Source organism: Rhea americana, unplaced genomic scaffold, assembly GCF_003343005.1.
Source record: "Rhea americana isolate MKP2758 unplaced genomic scaffold, rheAme1 scaffold_25, whole genome shotgun sequence".
Classification (NCBI taxonomy): domain Eukaryota; kingdom Metazoa; phylum Chordata; class Aves; order Rheiformes; family Rheidae; genus Rhea; species Rhea americana.
In genome coordinates, this window is record NW_028186368.1 from 5,107,354 (window position 1) to 5,127,264 (window position 19,911).

The following is a 19,911-nucleotide window of genomic DNA, read 5'->3' on the forward strand; positions in this document are numbered from 1 at the left end:
ACTTCATAACTTTCACGATTCTTTTGTTTGGCACATCTTTCTTCTATTGGGCATTTTAGACAGTTGATAAGCATTATTCAGTGGCATATGGTCCGAGTCTGACGTGCTTTGAAAAGAGTACAGAGTACTAATAATGAGGATTCTGTGAAAATGGGAAAACCAGCACAACAGATATGCTTTGAGAAAATATGGGTTTTTAGCATCTTGAAACAATATATCACACTCAAAGGGACAGAATTGGGCTGCACAATCTGTTAGCTCATTCTTGTCCAATCTGGTCTCCTCCTTTCTTTTGGAGCCAGCATTGTCATCAACTTGCTGAATTATACTCTGACTGGAATGTATTTCAGGCACAGGGTAATGTATCTACTTAAATGGAATCCTATCTTTCTACAAAAGCTTTTTAAGTATAATAAATTTAAAATATAAAAAAGTTCTATTAGCTTAAAGTAAATGGTTCAACAGTTTACATATGTGCAAGAACAAAGAAAATGACTACTTACCAGTTTGAGAAAAATCTAGCTYGTTCAAAGATTAGAATATAAAAGGTAGAAATAAACTGTATTTTTTATAATAAATATTTTACAGACGAGCATCTCAATTTGGTTTTCGAGGGTTTTTTAATAAAAGCTGGGTACCTACTCAACCTCATGTTAGAGGAATGCATGGGAGGTATTTTGTTTGTTCTTCAAGAAATCTGTGGAAGATAGCATAGGCTACTCAGCATGAGACCAATCCAGTCTGTCTTCCCCTGGAGTCCAGGGAAAATCCCTCCTTGCATTATTTGAGAATAACTTCCTTGAACCAGTGTTGCAGKTTTTTTTAATAACTGCAAGTCAGTAAAATGTCCATTTCCTTATAAATGTATTATTTTTAATATACTTAAGATAAAATGTGCTTTCTTTAATCTTTTGTAGTTAATATTACAGTTGTGTTCAAAAAGGTAAAAAGTAATGAAATTAAAACAATGTAGAAACACTAGATTTCTTTTATAGTCACATTGGTGCGTCTGACTAATGAAGCCAATAATTAATGCCAGTATTTCGTAACAGAAAGTGATAATATTATTATATTAAGCTAGCATAAGAGAGTCATATTTTTAAATAAATTGTCATGAGAATTTTATGCCTTGGACTGTTCCTATGGGCAAAATAGTTGTGTTTATCACCTTGATTTATGTGAAAGTAAGGGGTCAGCTAAAAATGACTAGGATTCCCTGCTGCTAAACTGACAGGCTAGTAGTACACGTGCCAGCTCTCCTGCTAAGGGTCCTCTAGTTTTCCTGTGCTAAATTACACTGCTTTGCAGGTATGACTAACAGCACCACAGGCCACCGCTGTAATACAAGTAAGAGAAAGGAAAAAATAACCACTGCTGATTRTAAAAGCAAGAAGAACATCTTGGACTAAATTCCCAGCAGTGTGAATATGGGATATTTTATGCTGGAAACTACATGTCTAAAAGAAATAGCTCAGGTTCTATACTGAAAATAACACTGTAAAACTGCTTGGGCTGAAGGAGCAGTCTAATCGCTGTAGACTAACTGCAGAGAGTTAGAGGCAGAGCTAGTATGATCGCTGTACTTTTATAGAATAGCGAGTGTAGATTCATTATTTTCCTCCTATTAAATTCTGTTCACGTGAATAATTAAATAAAAAATGTCATTGGAACTGACTTGTTTTCTTCTATTAAAGACATGACAATGATAAGGGGATAATTCTTGGTAGAGAAGAGAAAAATTATTTCAGCAAGATGATATCTTCTGCCAATTTATGAGGGTAGAAATGAAGTACATTGGAAATGTATGAATTCTTCACATCTTTTTATGATATTTGCTGGTGCTATTTACCACTTTTTCATCTTAATTCTCTGTTTGTCAAATGTATACGTACAACTATTTTTTTTCAAAGTGTCTATCCAAGCATAAGGAGATTATATAGTACCAGTTCCACTTCATAAATCTGTAGCAAAAAAACTTTATTAGGTTTGAGTATATAGTAGTAATGTTATGTTGATGATCACAGATCACAGAAAAAGTATACAAATTTTCATTTTATCCTGTTATTTTTTGCCTTAGAAGAAGAAATCTTTAATATGGGTCATAATTCATGTTGTCTGCACTACAGTCACGTGTCTACATGTTGACTAGAGAAATCAAAGGGTTACTGATTATATCTAGATAGATAAACTTTAACATATTTTCCTTTCATTCAATTCTTTTCTCTGTTCTRCTTATCTACTCCTTATTTCCCTTTCCTAAATAGACTTTATCCTGTCTCTGTTTCTCAATTCATTGTTTTTTTCTGTTTCCTTTCCCTTCAGTGTTTTACAGTTCCTTTTCACTCTTTTTTTTCTATAAGCTTCCTTTTCTTTTATATATGCCAGCTCTATTTAAACAAACTTTCCATATCTCATAATATATGATACTATCAGGAATATCCAGGCAGCTGCATATTTCACCATTATGAGTGAAAGTAAAGTTTAGGAGCTTCTATTACTTCAAATTGACTAGACCAAGTAAAAATGTTAGCAATATCTTTGTAAGTTGGGTTCTCTGTTACTTCTGTCAATTCTGTTCATGTTAGTTGAGACTACTTTAAAAAAAAAACTTTTTGAAATTTTTTATTACTCTTCTTGCCAAAATTGATTAATTTATGAAACCTATACTGAATTTTTTAAATCCTGAATTTAGACTATTATTTTCACAAGCTTTTTTATACCTCTTTAAGGGTTTTTTTGATGTTTGTAGTGACATATACTCCTCAGTTTTAGTCATGTGAATAATTATATTAACTTTAAAGTATAAGAATTATCAAACTTGAGAATTCTCGGAAGTGAGAATATTGGAACCTGACTGTGTTAAGTGGAGGATGACAGCATCACTGCAATCATCCACGAATAATATCTCAATATTTTGAGAAAATAAATCAGAGATGCAACTGAAGGCTCAAACTGTGTTCTGCAGATTACTCCAAGTAATTTGTTCCATATTACATGTCTTTCTCTTACCGTGCTTCTAGCTTCTAGATCCATTGTGAGCAGTGCTRCCATAAGTATGCAATATCATCATGCCACTGCTGGTGGCATCAGGAAACCACTAATAAGAGATAAAGTTTGAAATTTCCTGGCTATAATTATATTAAAATCACATGAAATAGTAGATAGCCCTCTAAATAAAATAATGAAACAAATACTGAGGGAGAAAAGTCGCAGGCAAGTGGGAGAAGCTCTAAAGCTCTAGTTCATTGTTAGTGAGAGGCTATTCACAGAGGTAGTCTACAGAAATAAATGGGCTTATGGAATTTACTACCCAAAGTCCTAAGCAAGATATATAGAGGGTATAGTTAAAATGATTCTGAGTAGTCAGTGATGTGAGATTTATTAAAAAGAGAAACACAAAAAAAAACTTTTAACCTAAACTTCAAAGAGTTTTAAATTATTTTTTGTATGCTGGATTTCACTATAAGATTTGAGTCTATAAATTAAAAAATTGCAGCTGAAAAATTAGTCAGATGAATTTGCATTTTGGCATATGAATAGGAAACTTTGCTGCTGGAACGTAATTGCAAAATTATCAAACTGAAGAACTGTGTCTTTTCTTAGGCATTAAAGTGAGCCAAGCTTATTTTTCACCTCTGTCATTTTGTTACTGATTGCAGGGATTTGCTATGTTTTTATACCAGTCCTAACCCCTTTGGTACTAGGAGCTGCTTTAAATAAACACAGAGRAAAAKGAGTAGCGTTTGTCTGACCTGTAGAGATATTTTCCTCATTTTGAGTTCCTTATCTGTACTACTAATAGTGTCAATAAAGTCATGTACATTTTGTATCTTTTTCCTCCCATCCTTAAAATACTACTTGACTTCTTAGACTGAAAATAAACTGTTAAGAGATTGGAGACTGTGTTTTCCTCTGCCTGTGTAGAGAATATTGAACGAATTATGCTTGCTATAAAAACTAAGATAATAGCAACCCTAAAAGAGTAAAACGTTYTGAGAAAACATTTCAAAGCATGTAACTGTTCTCTGTTACAGATGAATGACATTATAGTGACAGTGAGAGATTCAAATCTGAAGCTGACACTTGCTTTTGGAATAGGCATGCACCATGCGGGGTTGCATGAGAGGGACAGGAAGACTGTGGAAGAATTGTTTGTGAACTGCAAAATCCAGGTATATTTGTTCTTTGAATCCTGCCATAATGAGATTTACATGGAATTTTAAAAGATGTCTTTTTGTTACATATACCTCATTAATCTTTCTTTCTCTTTTAGGTTCTTATTGCTACAAGCACATTAGCTTGGGGTGTAAATTTTCCAGCTCATTTAGTAATTGTTAAAGGAACAGAATATTATGATGGAAAAACAAGACGTTATGTGGATTATCCCATTACAGGTATTCACATAAATTACAGAAATACTCGGATGTCAAAATGCATTTCAAGCATATGCAAATGATCTCAATTTAGAAACTGATCCCTGAAAATATCTAACAGGTAGAGGCTAGGATTGTTTTCTTTGTTTATTAGAATTTGTTAGAGAACATGATACTAAATATATTTGTTTGTTTATATGTGTGTGTGTGTGTGTTTGAGAGAGTGTATTCTATAACATAATGTTATAATAAAATGGCTTCTGTTTTGGAAGTCTTCTTTCTTTCTATACTCCTTTAATGAGTATCATCCAAAATAGACATTAAACAATTAAAGAGGCAATAGAAAGTCATATTTAGCTACCTAGGAAGTTGCATAAAAGTAAGTTTTCATACAAATTATATTTTCATTTTTGAAATCTGTTTTAGAATTAGTCTATTCTAAAGTTCTATTTCTATTTGAAACAGATTTCTAACAGTAAACATCCGTGTGGTTTGAAATTCTACAGTTGAATCATATGTGTATGAGAACATAACATTTATTTGTAATCACTTGACAGTAAACAGAAACAACATTAACTAGTATAGAATCTTCAGTGAAATTAAAAAGTAACTGATACTTCAAAAATAAGCCGCGAAATTAAGTATTTGAATTTCTGGTTTGATACAGATTTTTATTACTTTCTGCATCCAGTCAACTGCACTTCTCATAAACTGTTCTGCAGTGTTTTCAGCAAGCTTAAGAAAGTGAACCATGGAAGGATTTCTTTCAAAGTTCAGACAGGGAGAATATCTGTCTGGATGGTGCTAAGCTTGAAGAATGAGGACAAGCTAAATTTATTCCAGGTTTCCTGCTCTGTTTTCCCTTTCTCTTTTCACAAGAGARAGTTTATTATTAAATGGTACGTTACCCTAGAGATCTGTATGCCTAAGGACAATCTAGATATTATCTGTAATGTTGATAGGGATCTTGTATCTTTTTAACCAGCAGCGTCCTTTTAGCAAGAGGAGTTCACAAATAAAAAAAACTGAAAATGTTACAGAGATTACTTACCCAAATAACTCATCACAGAGCTTAATTTAGTGGTTAGTGCTCTACAGGAAACTTGGGATCAATTGCCAGACCAAGTCTGTTGTTTAAAGATGACCCAGAAATCGGCCATGCGCTCCTGTGTTTTGAGGCAGACTGATGGAAAGGCCGTAGCAGCAGTCTCCGCCGGGAAGCGGTGTCTCACTCTTCTCTGCTGGCAGAGCAGTGGCGATAGACTCTACTACTGAACGGGGAAATGTGATAAGGGAAGGAATCGACAGAAGTTTTAAATTTTATGTTGAATCGATGGGACTGTCAAGGAGAAATAGTCAGGAGTGCAGATTATTTCAGGAGAAATAATCAGGGATACTTTCAAAAGATGTCAGAAACTCAGTGACCGCTGGAGCCTGTTTTAGAAATATCTTGTACAAGTACTCACAAAGGCTGTAGGGAATGCTGATAYTTTCGCTCTTCATTGCCTTTTGAATTCGGGTTATATATAGTCTTGAACTGACTTGTACGRCGGGGGTTCTTAGATGAGAGTCCTTTGAGGGGGAAATATTTTCCGCTCTCTGGAATGGAAGTATTTAGATATTGTTGTCTGTGCTGCGGATTTCTGCGGAAATGCAGATTCTTTATTTTGTGAAGAAACTTGTGGTATGGTTAGCTTAGAGCAATTTTATTTTTAACTTTCTACAGAATGTTTATATATCTGGAAGCTCTTTGGAAAGATAATASAGATTTTCAAAACACTGTCTTTAGTGCTGCTCTCAAGTTTGCCTTCACATGGTATAGCTTGGTTTCTTCCTGCTGAAGTTACCATTCTGTATCAAAGCTTTGGTTCTATGGAAGCAGCTGAAGGAATCATTCCAGGCTGTTCAGTAATTTGAAAATAAGCAAAAACACTTCTCTGAGTGAATTCAGAGGTTTTGGGGAGGCTCCTTCTTTCAGTTAATAGGCATTTACTCGGACAGTTGAATCATTTGTGACATTTCAGGAGTTTAGTCTGGTGATTAAAGGCAGCCAAGTAGCTGGTAGACCGTAAAGAAAATATTGGGTTTGGATAGCTGCTTAGTGGATATTGGCAAAAATCATTTCCTGATGCTTTTTGTCAAATTCATTTCCTATATGGTATCATACACTGTTTAATTCACCATACTAGAATAGTAGGAAGTTGTTTCATCAATCCCCCATGCACATACCTATTCAGAAATAGCATTTTCAAACAATTTTTATTTTATATTTGCATGTCATTCCTAAATTAAAAAAATGAATAAACCGATAGCAAAAAATTGTTCTCTATATAGCTTGCATGTACACTAGTAAAAGAAAGTTACCATCAGGTTGTTTCTGCTATCACTGTCCATTGCTGTATCTCATTCTATATCATCTGTCTTGTCCTTTCCCCAACTACAACACCCATTTTCCTCTAAAAATCTAATAAATCATACATAGAAACAAGGGTTATATAAGGAACTTCTATTAGTGTGAAAAATCAAGTACTTGAAAAAAATAGGAAATAATATAGAATTGCCACTGTAGCCTTCAGGAGTTCTCTTACACATATGATCTTTAATTACATGATCAAGCAATGGGTGGATATGGAACAAAAGGAGAGAAGAGGGAATTTGTTAGATGTAGCTTTGTGTACTACTGCAGTGGGTAATTTTGAAGCACCTGAGAATGTAGACTCTGCCAGGAAGAAGTTACTTGTAAATTTACCTGAGACTGAAAAGAAAAAATACATATGTCAAAACCAAGAGGGCTTATGAAACCACAGAAATTACAAAAAATCCATTATACAGAAATAAATGCATTTATTCTCTCTTTGGCAGATGTACTTCAGATGATGGGACGTGCTGGCAGACCACAGTTTGATGACCAAGGCAAAGCTGTAATTTTAGTTCATGATATTAAGAAAGACTTCTACAAAAAATTCCTTTATGAGCCTTTCCCAGTGGAATCCAGGTAAAGCTGATCAAAGTAGCAACACTACTACAAATGAGGAATAGAGAAAAGTGGAAGAAAATTCCTATCCAGGTTACCTCCTAAATGCTAGGYTCCTGGAAGACAGTGATCTAAATGTTGGGATCCTAAATATTTTCCAAAAAAATATTATCCATCTTTATGCAAAAAAATTCTTACTTCCATGAGTCTTGAAGCACTGTTCAGCTCTTTAATCCATTCTTAGATAATACTGCAAATGCTTCTCTGCCTCTGAGTCTTGTCTCAGACATTTAAATGAGAGGACAAGCTGTTCTTCAAGGCCAGTATGAAGGACAGCTATCACAGCTCTCTGAAATGTTGTGACAAATTCTTAATAAGAAAAAACAATGGGTGAATCTTTATCACTTTTCACCTTGTATATGTTATAGATTATATAATATATATATGTATATTGAACATATATATATGGATATCTATGTATGGACCTGTATGGATGTCTCTCTGTATAGACACATTATATATTTTTAACTCATATACACTATAGGTATCTTACATTGTTCAAAATTGCACAAGAAAAGAGACTTCCTAGTGTAAACAATTACTAATATACCTTCAACACATCTTTCACTGAAAAATTGCAGATTTTTGTCAGAAATGTGGAAATACTACCTTTGGGAGCCTCCTTGAACTTAGCTAAACTAGCGTTTGCTGTCCAGCATAATGTAACTTCTGCCTTGTTTTTAATATTTATAATATACTTAGTTGTTCCGTGAAGAACAGATTTCATTACATCAGACTCCTGTAGACACACGTTTCATGGAGGACTGAGAAAGTTTATTGAAAACTTTTCTCAGCCTTGAAGAATTCACAATATTGTTCTCCCAAGGAAACTTTATCCCTYGACACGAGCGCTAATTTGACCTCTGTGCAGTCAAGACATTTCTAGGAACTTGAGAGTGCTACCCACCTGTGAATTCTAGTTGAAATGGTCTGATGTAGTTGAAGGTTAATTTCTACAGTGCAGAGATGGACACATACAATTTTTGCAAACAAGAATGTGGAGACATGCGCTTCATTTCCTTAGGAAACCACACTTTTTTAAAAAAGAAAACCTATAATTGCACTTAGAACAAAACGCTAGAAATTGAACTTCTTCAAAATGATAGCTATCAAGTCAAAAGAGCAGGATGATTAAAATGTTGATGTTATATCCAGACTGTACGGCGCTGGCATAAAATAAGAAATCTCTCTATTGGTAAGTGATGTTTCTAAATAGAGAAATAGTATCTTCAATATGAAAATCATAGTCACACCTTGTTTCAGTTTCAAATACTATAAACATTCTCCACTTCTGGTAGCTCATTTTATGTGTATATATTTACTTAAATCAGCAGTTTGATAAAACTACATTTTACTATAAACACAGAATATTTGATAAGCTTTCAGATGAAGATTCACATATTAATGGCACTCTCATTAAGTTCTCTATATTTAATGATACGATTAACTTAGAGTCTGCATGGTCTCCTTTATGATTATCAAAGGTATTTGAATTAAGACGCTTCATAGTTTCAAAGAGAAACTGTTTTTTTGGAAGGTTTTTGGCTTAGCATGCTTTCCCTTCTTATCCTAAGAAAGAGCAGATTTAGCTTTGTGTAGTATTTCCAATCTGTAACATTAAACTTGAGATTTTTTAAAACATTTTTTTCCAAAAATCATTGTCCGTGTATTAGTTGTAGAACTGAGTGCACAACTCATGTGACAGGCCTTGCACACTTGCTGCTTGTGGCTCTGAACTATAGCGCTTTAGAAGCAAAAGAGCAAGCACTCTTTATTATGAATTGCCTGTTGAATAGAGTAAGAGTAACCTGTCCAGTTTCTGTTGGACAATCTGGGTAGAACAGTTTCAGCTCTTACTTTCAGAAGTCTACAATCAATGATACAGAGTAATAAGACAGTTACTCAAACCAAATTATTGTTTACTTTTGGCAATAGGGGAAAACATTAGGAAAAGAGGAAGGATTTTAATACCATAGAAAGTTGATTTGGTCTTTAAGGATATTTGCCATGTCCTGGTTGTACTCAAGCCAAGCATGAGCTCATTAGTAGCCCAGGTGGAGGTCTTTAATAGATTTAATGACAATAAACAATATTTTGCTTTGTAAGAATCATTTTACACTGCTTTTATTTTTCTGTGTTTCTGAATTTAGACTCTTCTGCCTAAAACCAGCTTTCTTTTATATTGGATGAAGACAAGGCAAAATCTGAGGGAAACAGTTTTGATGTAATTCTAATAGCCCTAAAGTATTTGTCAAATCTTAGCTAAGCTATTGCCACTGTTTCATTTCCTGTTTGCCTTTCCATATGATTCTCTATTGAATTAAACCAGTATGATCATATGGTCAACATACAGTATTCAGAAGTTACCATTGAGTAGCTCTATCTAAATACATTACAGGAATGACATAAATTTGTGCTTCTTGGTCCAGTCAAGAAATAATTGAAAYTTCAGTCCACTACCGTGTAAAGAAGATGACTGACCTTACAGGAACATCCCCTCTTCCTCCTTTCTTCTCCATCACTGGAAGAAAAATATGTAAAATTTTCAGATTAAAAGTGATAATAAACCTTTTAATACACAACTCTACAAAGTATATTATCTGACTTTGTGATTGTAACTTTAGCTAAGTCCTCTTTCATCCTGTTCTTCAGCCTGTTAGAAGTGCTGGCTGACCACTTGAATGCTGAAATTGCTGCTGGAACAATTACTTCCAAGCAGGATGCAATGGATTATATCACCTGGACTTACTTTTTCCGTCGACTTATAATGAACCCAACGTGAGTATAAAATACAAATGTGTTTTAATCTAAAGGTAACTTGAGGGCAGAGTTGCTGCAAGGGTGATCCTCCCACCATTGGAGCCTTAGCAGGCTTCACTATAGGAGCCTTCCTGGCCCACAGATGGAAGAAAACTTGTATGCACTTTTTTCTAATAACTTTTCTCTAAATATAAATGTGTTTCTTGGCAGATAACTTACTTTACAATTCAGTAACAACTATAAAATAGCATTATTGAGAGGGCTACATCAGCATCTCTAAAATAAAACTCTAGATTATCACATTCCTTTGGGTACTATGTTTATAATGTGTTGCCTTTATATACATATATATATATATATATATATTTATATATATATATATATATATAGCTACACATTGATACATTATGCCGGGTTTTTTATAGGAAATCTATTAAGAGCTGGATTTTCATAATAAATGAGAGACTAGCTATCAACTGTTTCTCTGTGGTAAAGTTGATTTTCATTGGAGGATCCTGGTGAAACCATGTRTGCAATATTTTCAGTGATTGTTAGCATCCTGCCTAGCTCCAGCTGGTATGCAGATCATTCTGAGCTGTTCCAACAATGTAGCCTGCCCTTGCCACAGTCTTGTTTTGGATAAATGGCACATTATGTATCACATGATCGTTCACCAACCAAAATAATGTGGCAACTAAAGAGTTAGGATTTTACGGCACTGTTTCATAATGTTTCATAAACATCATCTTGATATGTTCCAGCGTCACATTTCTGAAATCGCATTAATGTCCATAACATTTGACAGTATTTTAAGTTGAGTTCTTTATAGGTTACTGCTGTTGGAGCCTGCAGGTTATAAAAATCAGTACAATAATTTTCTTGAATTTTATTTTAGTCATCTTTAGTTTTGAATTCTACGTCTAGACATCTAGTCCTATTTGGTAAATCTCCTGCAAATAGTCTTTCAATCTAATGTTCTTCAGAAATCAAAAATGCACAGTGTTAGCATTATAAATTAAATTAAAAGTAATTGACTGCCCTGATTTATAACTAATAAAATGAGTTAACTTGTGTGGAAGATGTTTCTGCCACAGTGTGGCAAACAGCTAAATTCTGTTTTATCTAGGTTGGTTAGATGTGGGTAAGCTGTGTTTGTTTATATTTACCCTTCTTCCCACCACTTAAAATGCAAAAATTTCATCATATATTACTTTGGAATTTTGTGCATGATCCTACAACAACTATTGTTAAAAACTATGCAGACACTATTCTTATTTAGTGTAAGTAATGCTATTTTAAAATGCATTGCTATTGAATTGCGTTGCTTAAATAATGTTGTTTTGTCTTTGGCAAACTTTGATCACGTAGTATCTATGGTAGATATCCTTTTAGGATACAACACAGAACATAAAGGTAGGTGTASAATGTAGAAATGTAGTCACTTGACTTAACAGGCAAGTTCTCCCCACCATAAAAGAAGGTTCGCAATGGAGTACAAAGTTGGCATATTTACTGAAGGTCCTTTTTTCTCAGCAATTTCTTTAATGTGCAGTGCTGTGGAAAATTAAATTTGAAGTTATCACAATATCAAGTTTTAAGCCATTCTGCTCTTTTGGGAGGATTCTCTGAAGACCTGCAGGAATACAACACTATTTTGTTATGGGATGCAGGGTCTTCGTCATGGGAGACAAGGTCAACAGATTTTTACTAGTAATGTCCATAATGGCAGGACAGGAATGCAAATTGAAATTGGAGTTTTTAAGTGGAACACCACACAGGCAGGTTGGAACAATTCACAACTTGTGCTGCTTTCTCCAGTGTCTCATCCATGCGCAGGTACTCAGCGTTGCTTGTATACTCAGTCATGCAGAGAGAAAAATGAAGGACATTATTGACTGTGTCAGAAAGGTCATTTCTGGGTATCAAGTGCAAATGCAATGGATATGCTTGCTTTCCATTCTTCTGCATAATAATAAATTCTACTAAATTTCATCCRAGGTTGCTAAACTAACTAATTAGTAGAGTTCCTTGGCATCCTCTACGTAGTATTTTCAGATCTCTTCCAAGCTAAGGAGTGCCAGCATGGTCAGTGCTTGATTGAGATATATCAAAGGAAAACTGAAGTTTTATGAGGAGAAGACAGTGACAATTGAGAGTACTTTGTATAAATTGCAGTATAGTAATGGAATTTGGTGTGCCACAGATGAGCATCCAAAATGTTTGATATTACCAGACAAGAATTATTTGTGTCCCTAAATAATAAAAAAATATTTTTCCAAAAGAGTAGAAGCAGAGTGGCTAGATTTCARTCTGGATATTAACACCCAGTCAGTGTCTGCTGATATACGATTCTTTATCGTGTCCTGCCCCAAAGCAATTTTGTTGACATTCACTCCATAATGAAACAACAACTGCTTTGCAGCCAGCAGGTAATCATACGTTAGTGGTGAATAAGTAATTCCCATATGCATGATTGATAAATTTCCTTGAGATTCATTGGCATGAAAGGCTTTGCATGTGATGCTGTAAATCCTCAAAGTTAATGGGCTTAGATAATATGCAGAAGATTTATATTCTCATTTATCTCCAGTTTTAGCTACTTATGTATTAAAACTGCATAAAAAAATCTAGGATCATTCTGTTCTAGCAATCCAGCATCATAAAATGCCTTACTGGCTGCTTTCAATTTGTACTATTTAAATAAAATTAATCTACCTTTACTGTGAGATAAAGATCAAAATAACTTTTGCTGTAAGTATCCAGGTTTATTCTAAACACACAGTTTATAGAAAGCTTTTCTCGCATATTTGAGATGATAATTTGTTAGACTTGTAATAATRTCTCTTTAAAAAGTGTTGTTGAAAATCTTTGCATGTTCCAATACTTATTTTCATCAAACCATTTTAATTTCCCTGTTTGTTGATTCTGACATCTGTGAAATGGGTTTTAACTGTGCAGATGAGAGGTAATTGAGCTAATGATATGGAGGATATGATATAGCTGACTGCTAGTTTTATTCGGAGGTATCCTGAATAACCATGTGCATGGTGTTCAAGCTATGATGTACAAATGAGAGGGGAGTTCCACATAAAATTATTTACCACAGTATATCAGTCTCAATATCCATAGTTTCTTCCTTGTTCATTACCCTCTCTCCCCATAGAAATTATTTCTAAATATTGTAGAAATTTATTGAATTTGCAGTTTAAGTCAAAGATTCTGTGCTACTTCAGTCAAGTACTCAACATCTTCTTCTTTCCAAATGTGCCTTTAGCCAGTATTTTCGCTGCTTAGTCCGGACCTGTTTAAAGACAGATCAGCTAAGTGCCCTGTTCTTTGAAACGGGCTATTTCGAGAGTGTCATCTGTCATAGCCAGCAGACTGAAGCCTTGGGCAGATCTGCTTTCTTTGGCTGAAATTCCTTGACTGTTTCATTCTTTTGCCCGTATGCAATGGTATAATCCACAACTTTGTGCCAAAGAGAACTGACTATGGGAAACATTTTCTGTAAATCAGGTTATGATATTTTCCAGATATTTATGCAGCAAAAAAAAAAAAAGCATATTACAACATACGCAAAGCTAAGCAGAATCAGCTTTTATTTGGAATGCTAACTTTTCAATAATCTGAAAGTACACATCACATCACTGTAAAAATGTGTGTGTCTTTATATATTTATACACACAAATGCACATGCAGAATTAGTTTTCTGTGAAAATTGCTTCTGAATAATCTGACAAATTTTGTTTTGTTAATTAATTCTGAGAATCATTCTCAAGCTTTTTCACTTTGTCAGTCATATGAAACTTACTGGAGTGAAAAATAATATAGCATAAATTACAATTACATGGAATTATCTCAGACTGATATTATTGTCACTAGTCATACATTTGCATTTTACTTTAAATTTCCCTTTCTCAGTATGATTGGCTGAATGCCTCTAATCTGAGGGCCGCAAAGATGATGAAAGGATGGGAGCATCCCTTGTCTGAGGATAGGCAGAAGAGCTGCGACTATTTGACCTGGAGAAGAGAAGGCTCAGGAGGAATTTGATCAATGTATATGAATACCTGATAAGAGAGGGTAAAAGAGATGGAGCAAGACTTTCTTCTCAGTGGTACGCAATGACAGGATGAGAGGCAATGGGCACAAATGCAGGAAATTCCATCTGAACATAGCAAAACACTTATTTACTGCAAGGGTGATTGAACACTGGAACCCAGAGAGRTTGTGAAGACTCTGTCTGTGGAGATATTCAAAACCCAACTGGACATGGCCATGGGCAGCCTGGTCTAGGTGACCCTTCCCTGAACAGGACTAGATGTTTCCAGAATTCCTTTACTACCTCAACTGTTCTGTGATTCTGTGAATAATAATTATCTTTCATGGTACACTTTTATCAAATTATTCACATGAATGAAGTTTTTCTGCTTCTCTCAGGCTGGGAAGTCCCAGACTGCTTGCTGGGTATTCAGTCAGCCTCCTAAACCACAGCCTGCTGCAGCCTTCTGGGAGACTGTACAGCTCAGGAYCCCAGGATCTCCCCATTCAGAAAGCAAATTCACATGGTCATCTTCCTATTCCTGGATATGAGTTACCTGTACAGATTATCTGTTAGGATATATCATAGGAAAAATAAATAGCCAATCAATACATCAGCAAATTTGCAGGTGCCTGTTACCTCTGATTTCTCATGTAAACTCATCCAATGAGGTACACTTTCTTGTAAATATTTTAATTAGGAGTACTGATATGGTGGCAAATGCCTYCCTGATGCCAGAGAAACTGGATTCACCTCTTTTGGTTTTCTTACATAATCATAGTAAAATACTCAAAGTCAATTAAAGCTAATTATGTTATCTATCAAATTATTTCATACATGGCATAAGCAAATAAATACAAGAAAGTAATGGTTTAAACATCAAAATACAGATACAGATTAGTCTGTAGCATTTGTGCATACTCTAATGCATTAGCAAGGCCATCTCAAACTCCAGAGTCAGTCAGTAATGCCTCACCAAGAGAATCGTAGAATCACGGAATCAGTAAGGTTGGAAGGGACCTGTGGAGATCATCTAGYCCAACCCTCCTGCTCAAGCAGGGGAGCTGGTGCACCGCTTCTGTAGTCCATTTACATGGCATCAGAAGATGGCAGCTGCAGAAGACCGCAAGCTTATGAAAACAATTTACAGTTGCAGTAAAAAAAAATTTTACAAAAATGGCATCAGAAGATGGCAGCTGCAGAAGACCGCAAGCTTATGAAAACAATTTACAGTTGCAGTAAAAAAAAATTTTACAAAACTGGCCGTGTGTGCTTCTCCCATACCTGTTCATTCTTCATTGCAGTTCTGCTTTCAGAATTGTAAAATCTCAGAAAGGACACTTGCTTGTTATCAGATTATGCAGTATAGTGCTGTAGACTTGTCTTTTTGTCTGTTTGTTTCAAAATTCCTTCCAGCTAGCAAGTTTTTTCTTTTAATATTTTAGCCGACTCTGCCACTGATTTTCATTATGTGTGTCACTGTTACTACCGTATAATCTGAACATAAAAAACATGGCGCGGTAACAAATGACTTCACAGCATTGACAGTTATAGCGAGACCATTTCAAGGCCGATGAAAAATTTCCCAGGGAGATCTCAGGTCAGGTTTACATAAGCTAAACAGGAAATGATTGCCACCATTCACATTAAATCCTAAATGTTCTGTGTAACTTCATCTACATTTTATGTTCCTGCACGTCTCTCTATCTTTCTCAGCTGATGAAATTCCACACTTCCTTAGATTAGAGAAATAAGTTCATGTTTCATGGTTTGTTGTTCTTGCTAAGCTCTACAAGATTGGGGATTTTAAATACATTATTTTAAAGACAATAAAAAGTTCCTTCGATTGTTTAAATTTTATGTACTTTGTAAACTTTTACGATACCTAGGGGTTTGTTATTGCTTTTTCCCRATGGACTACTAATGGAAGTTAGCCTGTCTAGCCCATGTGCTAGATGCTGTTAGGATAAAACTGCCTTTGACTTTCACACCTCTCAGGGGACGAGTAATTGTTGTGTTCAAACAGCCTGTAATTGTGATCCCGCTGGCTTTCGCAGTACGCTTCTGGCTATTAGAATCATTAAACAACTCAGCACCTGTTAACAGCATTGTAAATATTCAACCCTGCTTGTGTGCAGGTTGAGTCCAATATAGGAGAAGGCTTACAGAGCCCAGCCTCATAAATTAGAGCTTCTGACAAGTCAATTATTGTGAAACTGGGCTTCACTGTGAAATAAATGAAATGGTGTGCTGATAAAAAGGTAGGCTGTCTGTTTATAGCAAAGGGAAAATAATGACTAGATGATTCAATGCAGTGAGCATGAAACTGCATTGTTTTTATTCTTTATCTATAATTAAATAGTTAGGTAATACAGCTTCATAGAAGAACTCGCATACAATTCAGGTTTTTTCACTTGGAGCAAACCAACATGCAAAATTCAACTTGCATTTATGCTTGCTTGCTCAAAATATTGCCTAATGTCACAATACTTCTGTTTCCACTAATTATAACATAGTCTTTTTAGATGAATAGCTTTGCTTTTTATAAGGGGGAAATGTGTTAAGTGACCAAGAAGCTCCTGTGGTGTGTTCAAAATTATATTTACCCCATTATAGGTACTAGTTACAACACGCTGGTACCACTTCTCTCAGGGTTCCAACTAATTTAAGATTTTTGTTCAGACTGTTTTATTTGCACCAAGTAATTAGTTATTTACACCTCTGACAGTATTTTGCCAAAAGTCAGCAAATTTAAAATTCATACAGTTTTTAAAAGGCATCGTAATTCCTTTATGATAACTTATTCCATCTGAAATACTGTAGATTAAGCAAGAGTGCAAGAAAAAATCCATTTGAATTACTGTCTAAAAATTGCAATCTCAAAATAAAATTCAAATAGTTGCCCATATCTCTTCATTTGTTTTATCAGCATTCAACATCTATTTTGTGGTACTGCAAATAACAGTGCAGAAATGATATAGTGCAAGCCTGAATACTGTGGCAATAAAGTGCCTTAATTTAAATGATTTCAGTAGTGTTATATTCAATTTAGAGAAACACCCTAATGAATCATTAGCGGTTTAGATGTATAAAATAGAAATTCTGCTTGCATCCTTAAACAATTTATGTAAGTTAATTTGCTGGAATTATTTTCAGAAGGTAAGCAAATTGTTACGAAGTAATTACTACTAATAAACAGAATCTAACTGTGTTGAGTGCTAAAATGTCAGGCAAATAAAAGGTGCAGATGGAAATGTTGATCATTTTCTTTCGTTGCTATATTAATTCAGTATATTCAAAAAATGACTGTCCTTAAATGAAAATTAAGTTGCTGAAAACAGTGTTAGAATACTTTTGCCGCAAATGTGTTTTCCTTAGTAAGGCTGGTAATGTGTGGCCATGTGCTTGATAAAACTTGTTAGTCAATACAGATTGTTCTTTGTTTTGTTTTTGTTTGGACAACTATTTTAAATATTTGAAATAATCTAAATACGAACCCCTATAAAATATCACAGGGCTGAATACTTCACTACTGTATACTTTGTTGTTGTATGATGTAGCTGAATGTTTCAAAACAGATTTTTTTAAATTACTTTAGCTTGGTAGTAGTGTTTTACTCCAACTTCACTAAGTTATAAGTGAACATTCAAAGCAAGGGAGAATGAACCCCATAATTTGGCATTAGTAACAAAAGAATAAAACCTGAAAATAACTGTACATATATTTAGCATGTTGGGATTTTTTGATTATTCTATTTGCCATTAAAAACATTTGTTAAAGAAATGCTATAAACTGTTTTAGAAAAAAGTAATGAAAATCAGTTTCTGTTAAAAAAGGATCACTGAAGGGTGCTTTTTAAAAACAAGTCTGTCTTGTGCAATCTGCTAGCAACAGCAAAACAGTAATGAAAGCAGAGCTTAAGTCACAGAGAACGGGAATTTAGATATAACGTCAAGAAAAGCACTAATTGGCTAAACTTTTTTTTTTTTTTCTTTTTTTTTTCAGGCAGCGATCACATTTCAGGTCATTCTAAAACAGATAACTAATAGTATTCTGCCACTGCCTGTTTATCTTCATTAGGAGTTAGGACGACTAACTCGGGCGTAATGTAGCTACGTAAAACCAGCTGAGGTGAATCTCGGCGCACTGTTGTGCAGCCTGTTGTTCACTAGCACAAAATAAGTGATTAAACTGCTGACAGTAGCTAATCTCTGTGAGAGCGTGTGGTATCCCCATTCCAGTGGGGATGCTGAGTACGTAGTTGTAGCAGCAGGAAATTTCAGTGAAGCAGATAGTGTGAATAAAGAAGCGTCTTTAATTGTGACTGCAGTCTCAGTTTTCTGTTCTGCGTGACAGGATTTTACTGAGCAGGAGCAYCTTTTTTTTACTGTGCGTATTAATATTTTGATAAATCATGGGATGTTTTTGTTTGAATTCTGCTTTGAAATTCCATGATTTAATTGCACTATTTGAACTTAGAATTTGTAAAGATTCTATGGCTGCTCAGTTTTTATTTACTGCATGTTGAACTTAATTATTACTTCCTGAATTGATGTTTTTGATGAATTTAGGACTCAAATGCTTACACTTTTCTCTAAYGTTTTCTTAGTCAAAATTTCTTCCTGAAATTCGATTAGTTTGTGTGAATAAAAACTTCATAATTTAGCTTAAATTTTATAGTTAAAGCAATTTCAGTCACTGAGTCTTTTTATATAAAAGTGTAACAAAATGTTTTGGCACACTTCTAAACATTTTTCCTTAATGCCGTTAACTAAGAACCATTGTTACTAGATACAAGTTTACGAAAACATGTTGAATGAACACATTGACAAATACACTGTTCTTTTTTTATAGTAATTTTAGCTTTGAGAATAAAATGACACAGAAGTGTAACAACAAATACCAGCTTTTGGATTGGTATAAGGTATTTTTTCAATATGCCTAGGTTTTATTTCCAGCATTCCAGAATGTAAGAACACTTGCTATCCTTGATGGGGTTTCTTCCTTTCTCTTGAAGTTAACTGTACTGTTATTTGTGTTAGTATTGCTTATTCACTTTCATACTTACGTAATTAAGAAAATATTCCAGCTCACAAAGCTTTTTTCTGTTTGTATCAGCTTTGCTATTAGTAGTCAGATAAATAATCATCTTTCTGTATGTACATGCTAGTGTTATTTTGGCTATTCCCACAGCCATTTAAGAATCATGGATTTCTTTTTAGACTATGTGAGGCAATAGTTCTGTGTTTAATCACTTAACGTGGATATTTGCTGTTTCATGTGCGCRTGTACGTACAAGCGTCGCAAGTGTTCATGTAATGTATCTGTTTTCAATTTCTCCAGTTACTACAATTTAGACGATGTGAGCCATGACACTGTGAACAAGTATCTCTCGAGCCTTGTGGAGAGATCCCTCTTTGATTTGGAATGCTCCTACTGTATTGAAATCGGGGAGGTAAGAGTGATCTGTGCCTCACARGGTTCAGGAAAGGGAGCAGTGGGATACGTGCTCCTGATTTCAGGTACTGAAGTTGGTCTGTGAAAGCATTTGCAAGGCTTGCATTGAAAGCTGAGCCTTTTCTCATCAGGTTTGCAGCTTGATCAAAATTGTGATGCTGAATCATTTTTGCTATTACTTCTTATTAAGTAGTCTTAAAATATTTTACAGTTTTTGTAGGAATCRTGTATATTTGCTTCCTCTC

The 19,911-nt window shown here is 34.6% G+C and overlaps 1 protein-coding gene across 1 annotated transcript in view; it reads left to right on the plus strand.

The window, feature by feature from the left end:
• The window catches only part of ASCC3 (activating signal cointegrator 1 complex subunit 3), a 258,777-nt gene that overhangs the window by 196,950 nt on the left and 41,916 nt on the right, over nucleotides 1–19,911 (plus strand). Inside the window, exons 30-34 of the mRNA XM_085306936.1 lie at nucleotides 4,035–4,172; nucleotides 4,274–4,394; nucleotides 7,236–7,368; nucleotides 10,060–10,185; nucleotides 19,553–19,664. Of these exons, the coding sequence (XP_085163062.1) occupies nucleotides 4,035–4,172; nucleotides 4,274–4,394; nucleotides 7,236–7,368; nucleotides 10,060–10,185; nucleotides 19,553–19,664 (630 nt within the window). The remainder of the gene's footprint in view (nucleotides 1–4,034; nucleotides 4,173–4,273; nucleotides 4,395–7,235; nucleotides 7,369–10,059; nucleotides 10,186–19,552; nucleotides 19,665–19,911) is intronic.